This window comes from Stegodyphus dumicola, chromosome X1 (genome assembly GCF_044657685.1).
Source record: "Stegodyphus dumicola isolate Sdum_Otavi_A_Nest chromosome X1, ASM4465768v1".
Classification (NCBI taxonomy): Eukaryota; Metazoa; Arthropoda; class Arachnida; order Araneae; family Eresidae; genus Stegodyphus; species Stegodyphus dumicola.
In genome coordinates this window covers 207,051,547-207,078,557 of record NC_140780.1, presented here as the reverse complement: position 1 = coordinate 207,078,557, position 27,011 = coordinate 207,051,547, and the positions used below count along the sequence as shown (strand labels likewise).

The 27,011-nt window shown below is 31.7% G+C and overlaps 1 protein-coding gene across 3 annotated transcripts in view; it reads left to right on the top strand.

The window, feature by feature from the left end:
• Positions 1-27,011, top strand: part of LOC118197897 (glutamate receptor 1-like) — a 396,844-nt gene that overhangs the window by 170,584 nt on the left and 199,249 nt on the right. For all 3 annotated transcript variants that reach the window (XM_085808310.1, XM_085808312.1, XM_085808311.1), the window contains exon 4: positions 5,993-6,243. In XM_085808310.1, coding sequence (XP_085664436.1) covers positions 5,993-6,243 — 251 coding nt within the window. The remainder of the gene's footprint in view (positions 1-5,992; positions 6,244-27,011) is intronic.

Sequence of the window (27,011 nt, the reverse complement as noted above, 5' to 3'; positions counted from 1 at the left end):
AATGGTTGCATTGTAGATAGATAAATAGAACTGTAGATCAAATTTAATTTAAGATATCGTAAAATTACGATCCTACCATACACACGCAGTATTATGAGAGACTAGCATTTTCTAAACGATAATGACCAGAAATCCAGCACGTGAATATGGAAAACAATTTTTCCCAAGAAAAACCTGCCCATTCAGGTTTGGTCAGGGAACTGGTCATCACAGTCGTGTGCCTTAAATCGAATGTTTCAGAGCCCAGTGAAAAAAACAATACAAAGCAAAAAATCTAAGCAAAATTTGCTCTTAAAAAGAAAGCGATATCGTATAATGAAAAAAAAATATTAATTTCAATGTCTTAGTGATGTGTTTAGATTACTAAAAATAATGACCTCGGAATAAAATATTACGTATACATATATAATATTATACACCTAATATTATCAGACCAGTATCAGAACCAGGAACACAACCAGACTAAGGGTGTAAAAGACCCTACTATTGAACGTAAATATAATTTACAGACGACACGGACTTACGTGCTTACAAGCACCGGCCATTTTCGTTGAGAATTTAAAAGATGCGTAATACTAAACTTAAAGGTAGGAGCAGTACAAGGCTACACACTAAAATTTAAAACTAACAGGTTGACTCAGATCATACACAGGCAGATTGTAATTCGGCAACAAGAATGCGTAGCCGATACGTAACAGCTGGAAGAATTAACAACGTGCGCTCACAATAGCGACATCACGATCTGTTAAAACGTTCGCTCCAGCAGTTTAAATTCTCTCGTTCACACTAACTCATTGACATGCTGGCTAGTAAAGGGGAGAGGAGTAAGAGAGAACAGAAAAGGCTCACAAATTAAAATAACTGTTAGTAAAATTAAATGAAAACCTACAATCTAAAGTACGTCATCTGAAAATTAATCTACATTACACTATTATATAAGATCAGGATTGCTGATATTTTCTATGCAATCATAGACCAAAATTTAAACAAATAAAACTGATTAACTTCTCTGTATGAGTAATGAATCATGAAGTAGTTATAAAAATTATATTACATATATATGTGTATAAATATGATCTAAATTTCATTTAATATTTTTAATAAATTATTTTATTATATATATATAATATATATACATATATTATATATAGATATATATATACATATATTATATATATATCTATATTATATATAGATATATATATATACATATATATATATATAGTAAAATGTAGAAAAAGGCATTAAACATCGAGTGACCTAGTATGTCAACTCAAAAATTATATATGATATATACAATATATATGATCTAAATTTGATTTAATATTTTTAATAATTTATTTTATCACATATATATACAGGGTATACCGTAAATTTTGCGACAAACTTCTAGTGAAGGTAGGGCACACCATAAGATTAAAAATTGCATAGAAACCCATGCCTGGAAATGTCTGGGGTGAATGGTAGCAGAGGTAGAAGATGAGAAAAGAAACAAGAGTAATTAATTTGAAACATTTATTGGACATGAATACAAATGGTGTACGACAGCTTGAATGTTACAACAAATGCTCGAAGTTTACACCCTCACGCTAAACATGCCTTTATACTGACGGACCATTTATTGCCGGATATGTTCAAACTCACCAGGAGTTCCTTTGATTGTAGAAGCTGCGCAGGCGAGTCTTGTCACGAGATTCATTTCAGACACAACAGGATCGTAATACTCGACAATTTTGATGGCTTACGACAAAAAGAAATCAAGGCGCGATAAATCCGATGAGCGTGGGAGACAGGGAACTGGTCCACTACGTCCAACACATCGATGCGGGAATGATATGTACAAATGACTACGAACATCTAGTCCAAAATGAGCAGGGGCTCCATCATCTTGGAATCACATGTTGTGCCTCGCATTTGGTAGAACATCGTCAAGCAAATCGGGAAGAACCAGCTCCAGAAAGATCAGATAATTCGCCGCATTCAAATGGTCCGTCGGTGTCAGGTTTTTTGGCGTCTGATGGTGCAAGCTTCTAGCATCTGTTTTATATTCAAGCTCTCATACACCATTTGTAATCATGTCCAATAAATATTTCGAATTATCACTCTTGCTTCTTTTCTTATCTTCTACCTCTACTACCACTTACCCCTGACATTTCCTATGCAATTCTTAATCCTTATGATGTGCCCTACCTCCTCTAGAAGTTTGTCGCAACATTTACTGTACTTCCTGTATATATGATCACATTCATTACAGATTCTAATTCTCTACAGTCTTAAGCATTTGTCAAAGAAAACGTAATATAAATTTACATTCATTTACAATTATTATTCAGAAGGAAACGTATTTAATTTTATTAATGCACAAATAAATGATGGATTCTTTAATACTAAAAGCATAATATTCTATATTTCAATTTAATATAAACTAAATAAATAGATTTTTGATTTAACTTCATACATTTTATATATTTACTCTCTACATATCTTAAATATCGTAAATGAAACTCCATCATACTCCATATTATAAACTGCTTTCTAAGCTATCGTTGGAAACTGTAATCATTATTTCCAATGCATTATTATTAAACATTAAAATATCCAAATTACAGTTGCTCGTAAAATGACATTTCATTTCTGCATATGACCATGCAGATATCATTTTTTTTAGTTGTCTTATTTCTCGCACATATTTATTTTCGAATTTAGTTTCTGAGGTACTTAATTTGCAAAAGGGATTTACTGAAACGGCGATTGAAAGAACAATAACAGAAGTCCATGCTAAAAAGAAAGATGACAAGGAAAAATTCAGAATTAGGTTGAAAATAAACTTTAGTTGGCATTTTCATAACTTCTGATTTTAAGGGTTAATGATGTAAGTTCCGCTCTTTCCGTAGGAGGAAAAATTGCCCTTTTATTTTATATTGTATTTATTTATCTTCATTTTTTGTTTTGTCTTGTTCTGAAGAAAATGAGCTTGTGTCGATAACTCATTAAATTTTGCATAAAATCTATGACAATGTTTAATTTTTCTTCCTTTAAAAAATGTTCTAATGGATGAGCCATAGTTTGAAGTAAGTTCTTCAAATACCAATATATTCCGGACTAAATTTCCGTTTAAATATTTTCTTAACTATTGTCATTTGTAGTAAATGTAAATATAAAGATAAATAATTAGATGCCATTTTTAATACAAACAAGTTTGTTATAACCATTGCATTTGCTTTGTTTTAGACATTCACTAGTTACATGTTCCTTTAATTTGCCTTAAAAAATGTATGACTGCTTGTATTTAACAGGACACGAAAATATCAATATTCCATTTACCTCCGCAAGCAAATTCAATGAAATTCATTTTGTATGCATCACAGAAGTTTACTTACAGCAATTCGGAATTCCAGCTAAGCCACAATGAAGTTAGACTTTCAGTTAAACATTAAGTTCCGGTGTTAACCAACCATTCGGCGAAATCAAAACGAGTTTGACCATTGACTAATGGAAACTGACACAAACGGACAGGCACAGGGTAAATTTTCTGACCGCAGTCTACTTCACAGCCTGACGCATTTCGTTGAAGGCTCATTAGTCATTCCCCATCCCCCCTCGCAGTCGGCGGGGTAATCTCCTGGAATGACTCTTCAATCAACAAACCAAATGAAACGGCAGAACGAATATCGAAAATTACTCTCTCCTTCCCCAAATTTTATCCCTATCAATAAGTGGGGGTACAAAGCACTATTACGTCCAACGTCTATTGTGGTCTTTACTGTCAGGAATGAGGAAAATATATGCCCAACTTTATTTCATTTCGTATTTGTTATGATCTCTTGGATTAGCGTATAGGGTGGGAGAACCGCCGCTATAAACTGGATATTTTTTCCACAGTTAACGCCAGTGACACGTGAAAGAAGAAGCGCGCTTTGTGCGACAAAAGGGCAAAGGCCTTTAAAATTTAATTGTACAAATTCTGTCTCCAATTAAATGTTCAGTTACATTAACAGAAAAGAAAAGAAAGAGAAGTGTGCCTACACACACAATTATTAACCTTTCCCTTAACAGTGCATTAAAGGTTAAGCCATTGTGTAAGCCATGCCTATTATATACTAGGGCTACCTGTCTCAGGAGAGATAGACGCCTTTTTGGAGAACTTTCTTAGGGAAATTGGGCTATATTCACGTTATACTTGGGGAAAGCAAGAAAATGCATGCAGCCAGTCCGTTTGCCTGGAATTGAACCCAGGCCAAACTATCAGTGTTCATCGACTTTACCGTCATGCCGCTGGTGGGCTCCACAGATAAGCTACCAGAAGTAAAGCAATGCTCAAAGTAAAGTTTAAACACTGACAGTTAGAACTGTACTTTTCCTGTAACTTTATCAAGAGTATTGTTTGATTATCTACTGTTTGATCTCAGTAGCAAATTTGACTAATATCGTTTCCTTCAAATAGATAGAATCAATCATATTTTCTCCAAATTAATTTAACATTCCAAGTTGAAAGATATTTTTTATAAACGATGAATATCTAATAATTAATGCAGACCCTCTCTCTCTATAGAAGCATATATATAGATAGATAGATAGATATAGATATAAGAGATAGATATAGATACCTGATATATTTGCCACATGTATGCGTTAAAATTATGTTATGTTCTATATAATTTGCATTCATAAGTACGTGTGTATAATCCAACACTTCATTACCTAATAATATTAATTCTAAACTTTCAAACCCTTGTTTGCGTATAAATGTATATATATAAAGCCTCTAACGCAAAAAGAATAACTTTCAAACAACAGACCAGCTAGCATGAAATCTTGTCGTTTATCTTAATCACGGAAAGCATTTTCTTATAATCTCGGAGTACTTCCTTAACTTCTCACATACTCAGCCCATGAAATGAGATTTATCACAGTTTTAAAAGTCCATCAGGTACATTTTTTATCATGGAAGTTTCAGAATAAATGTTAATGAGTGAGTAGAGAGCGGAAATATAACTTCTGGCGCTTACAATCTCTAAAGAAACACTCCATTACTTGCAGATGTGAAGTTTAAATGAATCTGCAAATGCAGTTCTTTGCTTAATGAATTAGAAAGATAAAACTCATCACTTCAAAAGCAACGTTCAGCGTTTTATTTTTATTATCCAAAGTATTTTACAAATATTTACTGCTATAAAAGTTTTCTAAATAAAAGAACTGCAATAAGTATGCATTTAAAATAAATGTGTTCGGCAACTTCTTTACGTTTTCTAAATGATTCATTTTAGAAAGATGGTTATTTTTTGCACACATTTTAGTATATATTATAAGAGTTAGAATAAGCTTATTAACATAAACAACACGGCTAATTTATGAATTTTCTTTTACTTCACCTATACTAATTTTGGATTTTTTTAGTACAACTTACTTATGCTTGTTATTTTCAGGATTTTGCGTTTTTCTGATAATTTAACAGATACAGACAGAATAGTTTTGTCCTCCTAATATTCTTAAGGTACTTCAATTGTCTAGTTGGGAGAATTTAAAAACACGGAAACACTAATAAATCACTAAGCCAAACATGAAGAGAAACTATCTCAGAATTCTGAATTTCTCTACTTCAATTTCTGTGAAACTAATAAGTTTCCTGGTTTAATTATGCGTTTTTTTTTTTTTTATTTTTTTTATTTTTAACATACTTATTGAAAATAGTCTAAACAAATAAGTGCGCATATAACTATAGTAAAGATTTGAAAACAGTATTTACATTAGCACGATGCGTGAAAGAAAATTTCCAAAAGAAACTACTATCGAGATGCCTTTCCGAAAAGAGGTGGGAAATAGCTGCTCCTTCAATTTCACTTTCTTTCACATAGAAACGAATTTCCTTCCTGTAACAATAAAAGAGCAGCAGTATGTGCGGTTACACAATGCAGCTTCAATCTCTAAGGAAGAAAACTTTTTTTTTTCCCTTAAAGAAAAGGTCTACTTTAAATTACTTTTCTTCTTTTAGGCCTTTTGAAACTTCAACACATTTTCGAACTGACCACCGAGGACTATAAACTGGATGTCCGAATAGTGAAGAGGATAACGAACGCCTCAGACGCCAATGAATTTCTGCGAGAAATTGAAAGTTTGGATGCTGAGAGCCGAAAATATATAATTCTTGACTGCAGTGCTGAGAACGGCAAAAACATAATAGTGAACCATGTTCATGACATTTACATGGGAAGGAGAAATTATCATTTCCTTCTCACTAGCCTGGTGAGTGCGTTTTTTACTTTACTATCATAAAATCATATTATTTGGTAATAAAGTGTGTATTAATCTTTATATCATATTCCATGAGATAAAAGTTTCCCAGCATTATGTTAAGATGCTCAAAGTTTAATAGAAACCTTGAAGTTATTACTGAAGTTAGAGCATCTCTTAATCTCGCTGGAATCATATCAGTTTAGGCGCAGAAAATCGGGTGTTTGTTAAACGAATATAATTTTGCTAATTCATTTCAGTTTAGTTTGCTTAAAATCCATTCTGCGTGAATATGTTAACTTGTCAATGGTAAACATATTTAAACTGTTATCTTTTACAAAATTTTTTGCAACTTTAGTAATAAGTTTTAATCAAACTTTTAAGTGAATTTAGAGGCAGTAGAAATGATAAATTTTTATAATAAACAATGAAATATTATTCACATTAGACAAGGAAATTACAATGTGATATATTACTAAACCCACCAAAAAATAACAGTAAAAAAATCGAGTTTGCTTTTTAATTGAGAAGTCCTTATTAATTTATCTGCATATAAGCTAAAACATTTAGTTTACTTTACTCCTATTTGAGAACATAATATGAAATATTTTCATTATATTTTTTCCTTATGTTTATTTCTTATATACCTAAGAAAAATTAAATATAATAACATGAATGTAAAGATGATCCATGTTCTGATTCGAAAATGACTAGACTTGGAAAAAGGGGAAAAATTATCTTTAAATATAATCTCCTTACTCAAGATTTCCTACAAAACCATTAATGCTAAAAGTGTGGATTTCAGTACCTATTACTAAATTTCTCTTTTCAAAAACCGGTAAGTTTATTTGTTTACTTACGTACATTGTAATTTTTTATGATTGAGATGATTTACAGCTGACAGAATCAATAATATTATTGAGTTCCGTACCCCTTTAATAAGTCTAGAAACACTTTTGCATTATAAGGCCCTGTATAACAAGGTATGGTTTTTCAATAGGGTAAAACTTATATTATTATAATATTTATAATAGCAATTGATTTAAGAGAATGAGTTTCAATCAAATATTTAAATAACTTAGACGCTGCAGAGATGGCAGCCATAGAGATTAAACAATGACATAGTTATACCGCATATTACACAACCCATTACAAAACAGAAGTTAAATAAGAAAAAAGATTTCTGACTATATTTTCTTAACTTTATTGAACAATTTAAAATCGATATTTCGCAGCAGTCAGCATATGTTCTTTATGTTACTTAAACTTTATCCTGTCTTAATGATCTTTTAATTTCTAAATCGTAAAAGTCAAACATCAGTCAAGCAAAGGTTTATATGTTGTCTACCTTGAATATTTAGAAATTAAAGAGTAAAATATCTTACAATCTTGCGTTTGCATTTTCATTTCTGGGCCTAATTTTATTTGAACTTCAAGTATAGTACGTTGATTCAAAAGAATGTTACGTGTTTCACCCGTTAGTATTTTATACCAAGTGAAATAAATCATTCAATTCTTAGCGAAAAGCAAAGAAAAACTAAATATTTAATGAACATATTGAGCAACCTGTAACATAAAAATCTAAGTTAAGCTCAAAACGCTTGGGGGAAAAGAAGACTACGTAAAATCCCCGCAACGTAAGGGAGAAAACTATAATTTTGGGGAAGTGCTCATTTACTTCAGGAAGTAATTTCTTTAGGAATTTCTGAAATCGCCGCTTTAGAGAAACTGATTATGGCAAACAAATTCCAGGAAGAACATCCCACTGTAGTTAACATTTTAGAATATTAATGTAGTCATTTTACTGGTGACTAGAATAACAAAGTAATCTCAGTATTTTAAATAAAAATTACATGAATGTGAATAGTATGGAAATGTAAGGAATCATGGGAATTCTTCAAAAACGACGTGCTCTTGACGTGTTTAAGCGGTAGGAATAAGATGTACTAAGATTGTACACTTCGGATGTTAATAACCTTAATTCTCGGTCATTTATTACTTTGTTCTTAAGATAGTAAATGGACTCTTAAGTAACAATTCCTGTGTCTTGTATTAGGACGTTAATATATATATATTATGTATAAACAACAATAATGAATTTATATCTTATTCCAAAAGTAAATATAGTTACAACATTCAAAAATAAAAAGAATAATTTAAATGTTTCAGCTGTTCGTGCTACTGGAATATTTTGCTAAAGATTGTCCAAAACGGAAAGATAATCGCTTTGGGCAAAATTGCAGTGAAGTGGAACGCACGCAAAACTCTAGATAAAAGAGATCAGATTAATACCATGGATTTTCCGAACTTATCCGTAAGCGCAATTGAAGCAAATTAAAATTAACAAAGGGGAACCAGTAAGATGTTCATTAAATGCTGAAAGCTATATGACATGATTTGGAAGAATTGATTTTGAGATTACATTTTCCAGTGAAACGGAGTACAAAGAAATCGGAAATACTGATTATTCATCCGCAGATTTTTGGGTAAAATTCAAAATCAGTACTGAATCGAAATCGTATTAACTGCAGATTTATTTGTATGTTAAATCGAAGTTACATTCGTGATCTAATTTATAAGTAAAGATATTATATATAACAAAATTTTGTTTAAAATTCAAAAGGCTGTTCATCGTGGCTTTATAAATCAACAAGAGATTTTTCTTTCATATTATTTGAAGTTTCACGTTTATAAACATATGATTAAGCATAAACTTTTATCTATGAGCAGATTTACATTTTCATAAAGGTATCTGTATATGAAGGATATTAATTTGTTCTTTCATGATTAAGCACTTTTACATTTGAAAGACATTAATTTCAGTCTAAATGGTAATTTTAATTCATCAAATTTGATTAAACGTCTGGAAAGATATCTTCTCTTTTTTAGCAGTTTATTCTTATTTTACATTTCTGATCCAAGAGAAAATCTTTAGAAAGAAATGGAGTATTTTCAGGTGAGATTTTAAAAGTCTCAAGAAATTATTATAAAATTGAAAAAGACGTTTAAAACTGAGAACTATGGTCACGTTGTGGGAGTTATTACTACCCTCAAATATCAAAATAATATTCGTTTCATCATTATAAATGCTTGCATTCCCGGTCAGTATTGTAACTACAACTGTTAAAAGATTATATAATGAACTAACATTTTGGAATAAATACTCGTTTGAACGAGCGCTTGAAACTAAAATGTCTGTGGCTGACATATCTATGTTTACAATAGTTCTTCGCATAATGAATGAGTAGGAGGGAAATTGATTTGTATGAGATCTGAGGTATTCCTTTCTTTTAGCATACTGCCTAATGTAAATTGTAATTTATATCTAGATTTTAATTGTTTCATACAGTCCCTTCAAATTTAGTATTATTTTTTATAATAAAAATAACGTGTGATATACTTTTAGTTAAATTACCCTAGCTGCAAAATTTTCTGGTGTACTGAAAATATGCAATCAAGCTATAAAATGGACACTTTATAGTCTAAAAAATTTAAAATATATAATCAGAGGTTTTTAATTTTTACAATAATGTTCGAATGTAAACGGTTATTGTAAAAATGGTGCTAATTCAGAAAACATCTTTTGAGCGTCATTATTTACTTTGTAACAAATTTTACAGTTAATTATGCACAGGATAAATAGACAAGGCAAACGATAGCAAATCATAACATGTTAGACGTCAAGTCATATCTTAGTTGAACATAAAGCTGTAAATTTTGAAAGTGACTAGGTGATACTAATCATGACTCAAAGGCATCATTTAGATCAAGGCGAGAAGTCGAGAATTGTCCGTAAGACTTAAAGATTAAATACATTTGGAATCTCCGGGTGACTGAATATTTCACAAACCTTTATCTCAAGAATTTTAAAGTTTTTTTTAACATGGGAACTACTAGTGACCTAGTTAATTAAATTTGTTTCATGGAAATTGCAGTATTGTCAAGCATTGTCAGTATTTATCACTGTTGGCATGAACAAACCATTACGCAGCCGATTCACTGTTGACTTGAAATCTTTCAACAAGCACTGCTACCCGAATACTCACAACTAAAGGCTTAAAAGATACGGTCTTCATGAAAAAAGATCATTGCGATGAGTTCTGTTTTCTGTGTTTACTAAAGAACAATCTTTAAAATGCATTTTCATCGTTCAAACCAGAAGATTGGGCCCAAGTATCCGTCATGGAAGATTCCACCTTCAGTTTATTAATGGTTCTGGGTGTACGTTCAATCGAACATAATTTCGAACACCGAACCTCACATCGCATCTCGCATCTCCATGAAGACATTGTTTCCCTCGTGATGGTTTTTGTTTGTTTGTTTAAGGAATAATAGTGCTAAACAGCGGCACCGAGCTTCATATCTACGACACGTCTTCTCTTAATGCGCAGAGGTACGTATTTGAGTTTATCCGTTCCCAAGTAGGGCTGTTTGGAAATGCAACGTGCCCATATGTTCTGTTGGATTATGAAGACTCTCTACATCATCGTAATGCTGTAGTAGATGAATTCCTTTTATTTGAGAATATTTTTCGAACGAACAGGTCAAGACACTCTCCAGATGTCAATGAGCATGTGTCGGATATCTCCGATTGGCGAACCGAGGAGCACCAGATCCCTCCTCCAAGGCTCCAGGTACTTAGACAACTTTTCTTGGAAAACTGACGCTTCTTATCTTAGTATTCAATTGGTGTTTTAATTAGTAACATGGAAATATGTCGTGGAACGTGCCTTTTTGGCTAAAGGAAATCATGCATCCTATAAAATAATTGCATCTTGGAAAACAGATGAGATGCAATTTCCTTTTTTCAACTATTTGCAGGGTTTGGCATTAACAGTAAAGTTTTAGCATTATTCGAATTATAAATAAGGTAATGTGCTGTGTTGAATGTTTATAAAAAAATCTTCATGTCTTTTCGTCCTGTAAAGAAATTTTTGTTTGATTTTAATATTTCTCTTTTATTATTATTTACCATAAAATCCAAGATATTTTATAAGCGAAATACTGAGTTCAGAGCAAGCAGTAAGAGAACAGTTTTGTCGGATTTTTTTTATTTAACCCTTTAAAGGCCAAAACGCACGAAACGACCAGAAGAGGCCGAGATTGCGTTGTTGTTGTTGTTTTTTTTTTTTTTCCTTTTCCTCAGGTATGCAGTAGCAGGTGCAGTTTCCCCAAGTTCATTGTAACAGTTTATTGCAGATAACTTGTCTAAAAGGCTATGGAAGCTTCTTTGTTAGGAACTAGAAAGGATGTCATTGAAATCTTCACATTTCTTTGTGCTTTAATGGAAGAGAAGTGGAGGAAACGGACGGGTCGGGTAGTGGACAGGGAGAGGCGTTTCGGTATTTTAAACATGCAAGTTAGCGAAGGCTTCGGTTTTATAAAGGTTAAAAATAGGAGAAGAGTGATCGAAAAGTAGCAAAAGGTATCATGTGACGTTAGAGGTCACGTATGTTTTTGTGTTGTGAGCTCACATGACTTCTTACGTCGTAGCACAATATGTCTACGAGAATTTCGCAAGTTACGATTTATAATTCGATTCTTGGTTGCTTTATTGTGCATATCTATTTTGACGATAATCTTAAAACCATACTACTAAATTTTCATTGTTCAAATATCCATTTTTCTTTTAATTAGTTCTCAGTTAATTTAGGTTGTTATTTTTCAGTTGATATGTTCATATGCATTGTCAGGTGCTCCCTCACGTGTAATGTTGTGAAAGTAAATTTTGAGTTGGCGCATTGTTTTCTTTATTCATTGTTTCATGCTCTACTGTGCTGTAATGTTTTTCAATTAATTTTCTATTTTGACTGCTAAACTTATTTTACTTCGTCATATTCTGATTTTTAATAAAAGACTTTATAGTTAAATAGCTTTTATAGTTTTAAATCTCTTATAATTTTATAGTTCTTTCATAGTTAAATTTGTTTGTGTTGATATTTAGAAATCTAGTGCGACTTTAATTTTTAAATATTTACAGCTTAAAAACTGTGTCTATGCTTTATTTCATTTTTTAGTACAAAATATGTATTAACTTTACGTGAATTACTTGTAGACTCATTAAATATTAGAGAAAACGATGAATTTAAATTTTAATTACTTGTTTTTGAGCAATTCAGGTAAATTAACGTTCTTTATAAATGTTACGCACCTCGCCCAGCGTAAATGTTCACATTGTGAATTTGAAGACATTTCTTGTTATAGGTGCATAGTAATAATAAGTACATAAAGTTTCAAGTCTTAATTTATGATATTCTCTTTTTCAAATGCTATTCTGAGACATGTGTTTCATTAAATAAATTTTATGTGATCTCATCTTATGTTTACATAGCTTAAGTTTTCCATTGCCTACTTTGAATTTTCTAATGTGGGGTAATATGGGGTCTAATATGGGGTATGGTGGACTTTTCTTACAGCCAGATAGGTCGCGCCACGTGACGGCATTCTAAACAGGAGGCAGCTGAGTCCCTATGGTAATTGAACTCAGTCCTGCGTCAAGGCAGTTTCTGTCTCCAGACGGATTCTCGGAGGATGATAGTGACATGAAATTGCCATCCCCAAGAGCATCCTAGACATACTCTATAAGGGTTAAGGTATGGGAGATCTGAGTGTCCAATCCATTCTGCGAATATCCTCAATTTACAGGTAATCGTCGACCAGCTAAGCTATATGTGGACAAGCGTCGTTGCCCATTAAGAGGAACAAAGGGACAACTGCATCCTGAAAAGTCGAACATAGGTCTCTGAGACCTCCTCCCTATACTCCAAATCAGTCAGGAAGCTTTTTTCAATCACATGCATGTTTGTGCGGCCGTCCAGCATAATACCTGAAAAAACTATTACACCTCCATCATCATAATAATAATTTTCCCTAATGAGGGAAGGAAGGTATCGTATTTCTGGGTCCTCTCCAGATACAGGTACGCCAAGAATCAGTGTCCAGGCTGAACTTGACTCAACTCTAGAAAACACAGTGCTCCACTGAAGTGTAGTCCAAGGCGCATGTTGTCTACGCCATGCTAAACGCACTGGCTTGTGTCCTGCAGTGATCGGGACGCAAATAATGGGTCTTCTGTCTTACAGCCTTATCTAATGAAGCCTGCAGACAACATTAGACTGACACTTGGGCATACAGCTCACGTGAGAACTGTGAAACTGTAGCAGGCCTGTGTTGCTGCGCTGAAAGTTCCAAACAACGATCCTCATTCATCTTTATGGATCTTGGATGACCTTGTCGAGTACTTCTCAGTCTGGATCCAGTGTCCTGAAACTGTTTCGACAAATTGTAGATAAAACTTGGTGTTACATTGAGCTCTGTAGCCACCTTCGCTTATGATCGGCATGCCTGCAGACAATTTTACATCTGTTTTCGTCGTCCATACGTTCATGGTTATTCATGTTACCTGATACCTTATAAAATTTACCCAACTCTTGCCAGAAGCATGGCGAAGGCGTACGAGCACATAAATAGTCGAAAACTCCTCGTGCATTTATATCCCCTCCACAATCCCAGCTCCGCAGACACGCAGTTGTGCGCTTACGTATTCGAATCTGAATATCTGCATAATTCTACGGCGGCATAATTAATACCTTTAGGTCAATGCATTCTATAAAATTAGATATAATTTTGAAATTCTCTTAACTTTGCACATAGTGGGTTTTGCGGGAAACACTTTTTAAGCATAATCTTTTGTCTTAGTTTTCAAAACTCTAAATTAATATCGGTAGTATATTACATGTCTGCAGATTTATCATAATTTTGTTTTTACTAACAGTCTAGGAATAAATTCCTCATGTTTAGAGTTTTCAAATTTTAGTTTGGTTTCCTTCACATCTCTAAGAAATTTCGTAACTACTGTTATTGCTACCACCTTCTCGAAATGGCTACCAGTGCAAGTGGATGACATTTCTCAGAACATTATTACATTATGGTACTGAACATCACCAATATCCTTGCTCTTTAAGGTTACCACTTTCACAAAAGATAAGATGTCTCAGGAACATCTCAGGGACTCAGGCAAAGTAGGTTTATTTTCATGTGTCATATGCATTTAAATTTAAAAGCCTGCTTAAAAAAATACATTTGAATTTTAAATTGGAAGACCAGCTGATCAAAGTAACAATAATGTAGAATTTTATTGTATGCTTGAGTTAATGCAAGTTTAATGAGCAATTTTTGTTTACTTTTATTACATATAAATAGTTTTATTTTGAGCTAAGCAGATATAAAATGTAACTTGTTATTCTTCCTGAATAGAAAATCATAATACTCCAAGCTAATAAGAACGTTCTCATTTAATCCTGTTAGTGATGTATTCTTAGGAGAAGGGATACATTTACGATTAAGAAGTTTTCATTTTAAATAAAATTCCTAACTAACGTCACAAGAAAGAATGAATAAGAATTTCGAGTCAAATATTTTTCTTTCTTACGTCATGCTTGATGTAACTGCATTAATATATGTGTTCCTTTTCCATTCCTTTTCATTCAATGCGCTATCGGTATATCAATAAAGACCAAATTATACTGGATTTGAAAGAACGCTTATTTAAGCATAATTTTTTTAAAACACTTTGTATGACCTTTTAAGATTTCATGACGTATTATATTGATTTATAATTAAAACATCTGGACACCATTATTAATCCATAATTTGTTAAAGTTTTCTAATTTTTAATATTTTAATATTTGTGTGTTGATTTTTACTTCTTAAAACCGTTAAACTGAAATACTAACCTTCTTAGAAAACAAGACCTGATTTGTTCAATAAATATTTTAATTATACACAGTGCACTTTATAGCAATTTGAAGAGTTAACTATGTTATAAAAGGTACTGTTAAGGAGTGCAAATAAATGTATAAAAATCATTTACTCCATGAAGTTCTGTATTGCGCCAGCTAATTATATTACAGTTTTTTGCTTTAATGTAATGTAACCTTGCATTTCGCTCAAATTTATTTTAATAGCAACCAAAGGATTAAAAGCAGTGTAGTGAGGGAGTTAATTCATTTTATGTCACATAATTGCTAATTTTTCTGCATGCTCTCAAGCTCATGGTGCTTAATTGGAATTACTGTCAGTTTGCATTTGCTACGTTAGGCGGAAATTTTAATGATGCTCTCAAGCGCGATAAAAGTCCAAAATCTAATTAAAACACAATACACCAGTTAGGAGAACTATTAGAGGGTGAAAATATAAAACAGGCGCCAACTGCAAAGCTAAGAAATTACAAACAATTCTGATTTTATGTAATGTTTGCGAATTTTGTGCTATAACAATTATTTTTTATTCGACCATCCTTAGCTGTATTTTCTAAATAAAATTAGTTCAATTTTAGAAATCATTAAAAAGCATAGCTGCTATACAATGAGATGAAACCAATAAATATTGCCACAGTTTACTGAGGTAAATTTGCATGGAAAACTGGAAGTTCTCTTAAACCCTACTAGTGTAATTAACGTCTAATGATAATTATTAGTAGAAACCTCGAAAGAGTTTAAGGCAAAAAAAATCTGAACCCAAATATTTACGAAACTCTAACCTTTATGAGCACTCGTAAGATACCTTGAAGTGCCAAAACTAAATAAGACCTTTCGGAGTACATATAGTATACAATACGTCCCTTTAAAGGGAACATGCCTGACAGTAGAAAAAAATTATAACATAAATCAGAATCTATCATCATTTCACATCTCTAAGAAATTTCGTAACTCTTGTCACTGCGACCACCTTCTCAAAATGGCTACCAGTGCAAGTGGATGACATTTCTCAGAACATTATTACGTTATGGTACTGAACATCACCAATATCCTTGCTCTCTAAGGACTTTCACAAAAGATAAGATGTCTCCGGAACATCTCAGGGACTCAGGCAAAGTAGGTTTATTTTCATGTGTCATATGCATTTAAATTTAAAAGCCTGCTTAAAAAAATACATTTGAATTTTAAATTGGAAGACCAGCTGATCAAAGTAACAATAATGTAGAATTTTATTGTATGCTTGAGTTAATGCAAGTTTAATGAGCAATTTTTGTTTACTTTTATTACATATAAATAGTTTTATTTTGAGCTAATCAGATATAAAATGTAACTTGTTATTCTTCCTGAATAGAAAATCATAATACTCCAAGCTAATAAGAACGTTCTCATTTAATCCTGTTAGTGATGTATTCTTAGGAGAAGGGATACATTTACGATTAAGAAGTTTTCATTTTAAATAAAATTCCTAACTAACGTCACAAGAAAGAATGAATAAGAATTTCGAGTCAAATATTTTTTTTTTCTTACGTCATGCTTGATGTAACTGCTTTAATATATGTGTTCCTTTTCCATTCCTTTTCATTCAATGCGCTATCGGTACATCAATAAAGACCAAATTATACTGGATTTGAAAGAACGCTTATTTAAGCATAATTTTTTTAAAACACTTTGTATGACCTTTTAAGATTTCATGACGTATTATATTGATTTATAATTAAAACATCTGGACACCATTATTAATCCATAATTTGTTAAAGTTTTCTAATTTTTAATATTTTAATATTTGTGTGTTGATTTTTACTTCTTAAAACCGTTAAACTGAAATACTAACCTTCTTAGAAAACAAGACCTGATTTGTTCAATAAATATTTTAATTATACACAGTGCACTTTATAGCAATTTGAAGAGTTAACTATGTTATAAAAGGTACTGTTAAGGAGTGCAAATAAATGTATAAAAATCATTTACTCCATGAAGTTCTGTATTGCGCCAGCTAATTGTATTAGAGTTTTTTGCTTTAATGTAATGTAACCTTGCATTTCGCTCAAATTTATTTTAATAGCAACCAAAGGATTAAAAGCAGTGTAGTGAGGGAGTTAATTCATTTTATGTCACATAATTGCTAATTTTTCTGCATGCTCTCAAGCTCATGGTGCTTAATTGGAATTACTGTCAGTTTGCATTTGCTACGTTAGGCGGAAATTTTAATGATGCTCTCAAGCGCGATAAAAGTCCAAAATCTAATTAAAACACAATACACCAGTTAGGAGAACTATTAGAGGGTGAAAATATAAAACAGGCGCCAACTGCAAAGCTAAGAAATTACAAACAATTCTGATTTTATGTAATGTTTGCGAATTTTGTGCTATAACAATTATTTTTTATTCGACCATCCTTAGCTGTATTTTCTAAATAAAATTAGTTCAATTTTAGAAATCATTAAAAAGCATAGCTGCTATACAATGAGATGAAACCAATAAATATTGCCACAGTTTACTGAGGTAAATTTGCATGGAAAACTGGAAGTTCTCTTAAACCCTACTAGTGTAATTAACGTCTAATGATAATTATTAGTAGAAACCTCGAAAGAGTTTAAGGCAAAACAATCTGAACCCAAATATTTACGAAACTCTAACCTTTATGAGCACTCATAAGATACCTTGAAGTGCCAAAACTAAATAAGACCTTTCGGAGTACATATAGTATACAATACGTCCCTTTAAAGGGAACATGCCTGACAGTAGAAAAAAATTATAACATAAATCAGAATCTATCATCATTTCACATCTCTAAGAAATTTCGTAACTCTTGTCACTGCGACCACCTTCTCAAAATGGCTACCAGTGCAAGTGGATGACATTTCTCAGAACATTATTACGTTATGGTACTGAACATCACCAATATCCTTGCTCTCTAAGGACTTTCACAAAAGATAAGATGTCTCCGGAACATCTCAGGGACTCAGGCAAAGTAGGTTTATTTTCATGTGTCATATGCATTTAAATTTAAAAGCCTGCTTAAAAAAATACATTTAAATTTTAAATTGGAAGACCAGCTGATCAAAGTAACAATAATGTAGAATTTTATTGTATGCTTGAGTTAATGCAAGTTTAATGAGCAATTTTTGTTTACTTTTATTACATATAAATAGTTTTATTTTGAGCTAATCAGATATAAAATGTAACTTGTTATTCTTCCTGAATAGAAAATCATAATACTCCAAGCTAATAAGAACGTTCTCATTTAATCCTGTTAGTGATGTATTCTTAGGAGAAGGGATACATTTACGATTAAGAAGTTTTCATTTTAAATAAAATTCCTAACTAACGTCACAAGAAAGAATGAATAAGAATTTCGAGTCAAATATTTTTTTTTCTTACGTCATGCTTGATGTAACTGCTTTAATATATGTGTTCCTTTTCCATTCCTTTTCATTCAATGCGCTATCGGTACATCAATAAAGACCAAATTATACTGGATTTGAAAGAACGCTTATTTAAGCATAATTTTTTTAAAACACTTTGTATGACCTTTTAAGATTTCATGACGTATTATATTGATTTATAATTAAAACATCTGGACACCATTATTAATCCATAATTTGTTAAAGTTTTCTAATTTTTAATATTTTAATATTTGTGTGTTGATTTTTACTTCTTAAAACCGTTAAACTGAAATACTAACCTTCTTAGGAAACAAGACCTGATTTGTTCAATAAATATTTTAATTATACACAGTGCACTTTATAGCAATTTGAAGAGTTAACTATGTTATAAAAGGTACTGTTAAGGAGTGCAAATAAATGTATAAAAATCATTTACTCCATGAAGTTCTGTATTGCGCCAGCTAATTGTATTAGAGTTTTTTGCTTTAATGTAATGTAACCTTGCATTTCGCTCAAATTTATTTTAATAGCAACCAAAGGATTAAAAGCAGTGTAGTGAGGGAGTTAATTCATTTTATGTCACATAATTGCTAATTTTTCTGCATGCTCTCAAGCTCATGGTGCTTAATTGGAATTACTGTCAGTTTGCATTTGCTACGTTAGGCGGAAATTTTAATGATGCTCTCAAGCGCGATAAAAGTCCAAAATCTAATTAAAACACAATACACCAGTTAGGAGAACTATTAGAGGGTGAAAATATAAAACAGGCGCCAACTGCAAAGCTAAGAAATTACAAACAATTCTGATTTTATGTAATGTTTGCGAATTTTGTGCTATAACAATTATTTTTTATTCGACCATCCTTAGCTGTATTTTCTAAATAAAATTAGTTCAATTTTAGAAATCATTAAAAAGCATAGCTGCTATACAATGAGATGAAACCAATAAATATTGCCACAGTTTACTGAGGTAAATTTGCATGGAAAACTGGAAGTTCTCTTAAACCCTACTAGTGTAATTAACGTCTAATGATAATTATTAGTAGAAACCTCGAAAGAGTTTAAGGCAAAACAATCTGAACCCAAATATTTACGAAACTCTAACCTTTATGAGCACTCATAAGATACCTTGAAGTGCCAAAACTAAATAAGACCTTTCGGAGTACATATAGTATACAATACGTCCCTTTAAAGGGAACATGCCTGACAGTAGAAAAAAATTATAACATAAATCAGAATCTATCATCATTTCACATCTCTAAGAAATTTCGTAACTCTTGTCACTGCGACCACCTTCTCAAAATGGCTACCAGTGCAAGTGGATGACATTTCTCAGAACATTATTACGTTATGGTACTGAACATCACCAATATCCTTGCTCTCTAAGGACTTTCACAAAAGATAAGATGTCTCCGGAACATCTCAGGGACTCAGGCAAAGTAGGTTTATTTTCATGTGTCATATGCATTTAAATTTAAAAGCCTGCTTAAAAAAATACATTTGAATTTTAAATTGGAAGACCAGCTGATCAAAGTAACAATAATGTAGAATTTTATTGTATGCTTGAGTTAATGCAAGTTTAATGAGCAATTTTTGTTTACTTTTATTACATATAAATAGTTTTATTTTGAGCTAATCAGATATAAAATGTAACTTGTTATTCTTCCTGAATAGAAAATCATAATACTCCAAGCTAATAAGAACGTTCTCATTTAATCCTGTTAGTGATGTATTCTTAGGAGAAGGGATACATTTACGATTAAGAAGTTTTCATTTTAAATAAAATTCCTAACTAACGTCACAAGAAAGAATGAATAAGAATTTCGAGTCAAATATTTTTTTTTCTTACGTCATGCTTGATGTAACTGCTTTAATATATGTGTTCCTTTTCCATTCCTTTTCATTCAATGCGCTATCGGTACATCAATAAAGACCAAATTATACTGGATTTGAAAGAACGCTTATTTAAGCATAATTTTTTTAAAACACTTTGTATGACCTTTTAAGATTTCATGACGTATTATATTGATTTATAATTAAAACATCTGGACACCATTATTAATCCATAATTTGTTAAAGTTTTCTAATTTTTAATATTTTAATATTTGTGTGTTGATTTTTACTTCTTAAAACCGTTAAACTGAAATACTAACCTTCTTAGGAAACAAGACCTGATTTGTTCAATAAATATTTTAATTATACACAGTGCACTTTATAGCAATTTGAAGAGTTAACTATGTTATAAAAGGTACTGTTAAGGAGTGCAAATAAATGTATAAAAATCATTTACTCCATGAAGTTCTGTATTGCGCCAGCTAATTGTATTAGAGTTTTTTGCTTTAATGTAATGTAACCTTGCATTTCGCTCAAATTTATTTTAATAGCAACCAAAGGATTAAAAGCAGTGTAGTGAGGGAGTTAATTCATTTTATGTCACATAATTGCTAATTTTTCTGCATGCTCTCAAGCTCATGGTGCTTAATTGGAATTACTGTCAGTTTGCATTTGCTACGTTAGGCGGAAATTTTAATGATGCTCTCAAGCGCGATAAAAGTCCAAAATCTAATTAAAACACAATACACCAGTTAGGAGAACTATTAGAGGGTGAAAATATAAAACAGGCGCCAACTGCAAAGCTAAGAAATTACAAACAATTCTGATTTTATGTAATGTTTGCGAATTTTGTGCTATAACAATTATTTTTTATTCGACCATCCTTAGCTGTATTTTCTAAATAAAATTAGTTCAATTTTAGAAATCATTAAAAAGCATAGCTGCTATACAATGAGATGAAACCAATAAATATTGCCACAGTTTACTGAGGTAAATTTGCATGGAAAACTGGAAGTTCTCTTAAACCCTACTAGTGTAATTAACGTCTAATGATAATTATTAGTAGAAACCTCGAAAGAGTTTAAGGCAAAACAATCTGAACCCAAATATTTACGAAACTCTAACCTTTATGAGCACTCATAAGATACCTTGAAGTGCCAAAACTAAATAAGACCTTTCGGAGTACATATAGTATACAATACGTCCCTTTAAAGGGAACATGCCTGACAGTAGAAAAAAATTATAACATAAATCAGAATCTATCATCATTTCACATCTCTAAGAAATTTCGTAACTCTTGTCACTGCGACCACCTTCTCAAAATGGCTACCAGTGCAAGTGGATGACATTTCTCAGAACATTATTACGTTATGGTACTGAACATCACCAATATCCTTGCTCTCTAAGGACTTTCACAAAAGATAAGATGTCTCCGGAACATCTCAGGGACTCAGGCAAAGTAGGTTTATTTTCATGTGTCATATGCATTTAAATTTAAAAGCCTGCTTAAAAAAATACATTTGAATTTTAAATTGGAAGACCAGCTGATCAAAGTAACAATAATGTAGAATTTTATTGTATGCTTGAGTTAATGCAAGTTTAATGAGCAATTTTTGTTTACTTTTATTACATATAAATAGTTTTATTTTGAGCTAATCAGATATAAAATGTAACTTGTTATTCTTCCTGAATAGAAAATCATAATACTCCAAGCTAATAAGAACGTTCTCATTTAATCCTGTTAGTGATGTATTCTTAGGAGAAGGGATACATTTACGATTAAGAAGTTTTCATTTTAAATAAAATTCCTAACTAACGTCACAAGAAAGAATGAATAAGAATTTCGAGTCAAATATTTTTTTTTCTTACGTCATGCTTGATGTAACTGCTTTAATATATGTGTTCCTTTTCCATTCCTTTTCATTCAATGCGCTATCGGTACATCAATAAAGACCAAATTATACTGGATTTGAAAGAACGCTTATTTAAGCATAATTTTTTTAAAACACTTTGTATGACCTTTTAAGATTTCATGACGTATTATATTGATTTATAATTAAAACATCTGGACACCATTATTAATCCATAATTTGTTAAAGTTTTCTAATTTTTAATATTTTAATATTTGTGTGTTGATTTTTACTTCTTAAAACCGTTAAACTGAAATACTAACCTTCTTAGGAAACAAGACCTGATTTGTTCAATAAATATTTTAATTATACACAGTGCACTTTATAGCAATTTGAAGAGTTAACTATGTTATAAAAGGTACTGTTAAGGAGTGCAAATAAATGTATAAAAATCATTTACTCCATGAAGTTCTGTATTGCGCCAGCTAATTGTATTAGAGTTTTTTGCTTTAATGTAATGTAACCTTGCATTTCGCTCAAATTTATTTTAATAGCAACCAAAGGATTAAAAGCAGTGTAGTGAGGGAGTTAATTCATTTTATGTCACATAATTGCTAATTTTTCTGCATGCTCTCAAGCTCATGGTGCTTAATTGGAATTACTGTCAGTTTGCATTTGCTACGTTAGGCGGAAATTTTAATGATGCTCTCAAGCGCGATAAAAGTCCAAAATCTAATTAAAACACAATACACCAGTTAGGAGAACTATTAGAGGGTGAAAATATAAAACAGGCGCCAACTGCAAAGCTAAGAAATTACAAACAATTCTGATTTTATGTAATGTTTGCGAATTTTGTGCTATAACAATTATTTTTTATTCGACCATCCTTAGCTGTATTTTCTAAATAAAATTAGTTCAATTTTAGAAATCATTAAAAAGCATAGCTGCTATACAATGAGATGAAACCAATAAATATTGCCACAGTTTACTGAGGTAAATTTGCATGGAAAACTGGAAGTTCTCTTAAACCCTACTAGTGTAATTAACGTCTAATGATAATTATTAGTAGAAACCTCGAAAGAGTTTAAGGCAAAACAATCTGAACCCAAATATTTACGAAACTCTAACCTTTATGAGCACTCGTAAGATACCTTGAAGTGCCAAAACTAAATAAGACCTTTCGGAGTACATATAGTATACAATACGTCCCTTTAAAGGGAACATGCCTGACAGTAGAAAAAAATTATAACATAAATCAGAATCTATCATCATTTCACATCTCTAAGAAATTTCGTAACTCTTGTCACTGCGACCACCTTCTCAAAATGGCTACCAGTGCAAGTGGATGACATTTCTCAGAACATTATTACGTTATGGTACTGAACATCACCAATATCCTTGCTCTCTAAGGACTTTCACAAAAGATAAGATGTCTCCGGAACATCTCAGGGACTCAGGCAAAGTAGGTTTATTTTCATGTGTCTTGTGCAATTAAATTTAAAAGCCTGCTTAAAAAAATATAAGACATAATATATAAATAAGACGTAACTGTATAATTGGTTTGGAGCTATGGGTAGTCTTTTATTATAACAAGGATTATGAAATTGATATTAGAAAATTCATGAGAATTATATCAAACGAGGTCTTGAAAATTGCAGAACTAGCTGCATGAAAGAAACATATTTTCTTCAGATATAAAGACATTCTTTTAAAAAATTTTTTTATGCAAGTTCATAAGTTAACTTGAGCAGTTTGTCCAGCAGAATTTGAGCTCAGATTGTATTCTAGAAATCAAAATTAAGGATATGAATGATTAGTATTCAGAAATTAATACTCTGTTCAAAAATGTTTTCTAAAAGGAATGTTGTCTTCAAAAGAGAGGGTTACTTTATGTTAATAGTAGGTGCGTTATACAGTCATTTCCTAAACTCTTTATAGGTTTATATTCAGTGAATCCAATGTAGTACTTTATTAATATCTGTCTAAACAATCTTTTACTTTTTTACTGAAGCCAGCCAAATGCATTACAAAACATATGTGATTCATATAATATCACTTTCTCTAAATTTTAAAGTAATATTTACAAAGCATTGGGTCAAATACTGCAGTGTTACCAATGCTAACTGTCAATGAGGTAAAATGCGATAAGATCCAGTTTCGTTTTCTCTGACACTTAGTTATTAGATAAGAAAAACTGTTTGAAACTTTGCAGCTACAACTCATTTGACAAATATGTCACATTTTTCTATTTATTGACTTTAAATTGTCTTATCTGTTGTAATGTACACTAAACTCAGTCATTTTTAACAAAATTTGTTTTAGAATTTGTCTAAACGTGTAGAGATATTAGGTACTGAGAAATATCAGCTATACCCTTACCGGCGTTTCAACTACTGATGTACCAGTTGCTAAATGAATGTGGTATTGCTTACTTCACGGCAGCACGCGAAAAGGAATGCAGCAGTTCCTTATAAATTAGGTTGCTATTTATAATTTTTTGAAAGATCATAAGAGAAGAATTGACTGCCTTTTTTATTTTCATTGTTGCAATGTAGAGCAAAACCTTTCTAATTAAGTTGAAGGGGTATTTTAACATTTCCTAATTATTCCTATTACTAATTATGCTCACCATGACAGAAAACTTTTGCATTGCTGTAACACGCTTTTCGATTCCTAGTTAACATGACAACCCGACACCATATAAATTCTTGGTACTCACAACTATTACCCAGAATAAAGCTTATTTTATGAATAATTTAGCAGGTCAAAAATTAAAATATAATATAGTTTGCCATAATAAAATCTGACTAATCAGCCTAACCGAATCAGTTTTAGCATATTCTTTTTTTTAACTCCATTAATTAAATCTATAGTCAGTAGGATAGTCTGTTTATTATTTTATTGTTAAGAGAATAGTTTTGTTCTTCCGCCTAAAAACATCCTGTCAACCTGAGTACTTTCTGCTGAAGCACCGTGATTCTTAAACATCTATAATTTTGAATTAGCTTGTAGTAGTTTAGCAGTAGTGTAATTTTAATTATTATTGCTCTATGTTTCGGCCATTATACCATTTTCACACTTGATAGAAATAGGACTTCGAAATAACGTTTCCAATTACATCGGCTACTGGCATTAATAGAATTATCCTAACTGAAATGTGTGTACATTTTAAAGATATGAAGATCAAACTGAATTCAGTTTCCAAACAAAAATCTGACGTTAGAAAAATGATGCTATCCGAAAAGTTTCATGAATTGGAAACGGACAGATGTGTATTTAATTATGGCAAAGCACACTTGGGCTATCTGCCTAAGGGGAGGGATGCCTTCGTGGATGATGTCCTAAGAGAAACTGGTTCGTATACACGTTACACATGGGGAAAACCACGAAAACACCCATGCAGCCAGCCCGTTCGCGGGATTCGAACCTCGGACCGAATTACCAGTGTTCAGCGACTTTACCGCTCGGCCGCTTTGAAACGGACAGGAATGAAGCTGTTGTGCAACACATCGTTAAATCTGGGAGCTTTATTCACAAAAAGCACAGATTAGCTTGATCGTTATAGCGAAAATTAAGCAAAGCTTTTCGAATTTAAGGACGATGCATGTCGATGAAGAAACACTGCTTGATTAGAGTGAACAAGAGGAATCATCATTCTTGCTATCGTTAACAAGTTCAAGAGATTTCTGCTAAAAAGCAGATTTTGGAAACACCGCTAAATTAAGTCGAACCTAGCAACCGAAACAGAAGTCTGAATGATTTACTTTTCCTCCTACGGAAAAAGACATTTGATCATAATTTCCATTCCATACAACATGAAGGAGCACGATATCGTACCTTTAAGCAAGAGCTACTTTTAACTCGTCAGACTATACTGCATTTAACGCATAAATGTAAGAAACGTTAAAGTACAGCTAGACCTACTGAATTTTGAACAATGTTGCATCTGTACGCATGACTTATAATCAGATAAATTTTATGTTCACAGAATTTAGGGCCTATGGACATCACAATATTTGTTGTATCAATAACCTTGGGGTTTCCCGTAAGGAAAATCTGGTGTAAACATTTTGGAATTAGTTAATGGTAAATACGAAAAGTGTGATATAGATTGCTATTTCTGTTCTAGAATATAAGGTTTTGCGTTAACTGAACTTCACTTTATTGATTGAAAAACTAATGGCGAACATAAAATATAAAATGTCCTGTGAATAAATTCCTGTAAATAATTTATAGTCAGTCCCAGAGAAATAAGAAGTATATTTATGTGGCTCTGTGTCCATAGACTGTATAGGAATTATTTTATACTAAAGCTCAATGGCTTTAATATGATTATATTAATTTAGTTTAGAAAAACATGAAGTGATGCATTTCAGTTCTTCAAAAGATTTACACGCCTGAATCAAATTAAACTAAGAGAATCGATGACGTGATTTACACACCCGAGTCAAAATAAACTAACACTGATTCAAAACTCCCAAGGACAGTAAAACATATTACATTGCTATACGTTTCCATGATTTTCCCGGTAAGAAATACATTCAATCAGAATTTCCAATCTACTATAGATCAGAACAAAATAGAGGATCTGACAGAGATACACGTATCGTAAAGGAAAGTGCAATTTCATTTATATTCTGAGCAATTACTTTTATATATGCTTGTTTATGATACCCTTCGAAAGAACCCAGTTTAGAAGAGAAAAATTATGGTAGCTACTATAAAGAACTGTAAAATTATAGGCTTTTTTTGTCTGGATAGAAAATACGTTGCGATATCGAGAATGTTGCATTTAGCATTCTGACGAAATGAATATCGGATTTCAAATAATATACGATACCGAGAGGAAAATTTTAAAGTGTGAAAGGTCAGTACAGTAAATAAAACATAACTTTCCCTTACATTAGAGGTATCCTCATTCTTTGAATAATCAAAAATTCGTAGTTATCAGTTC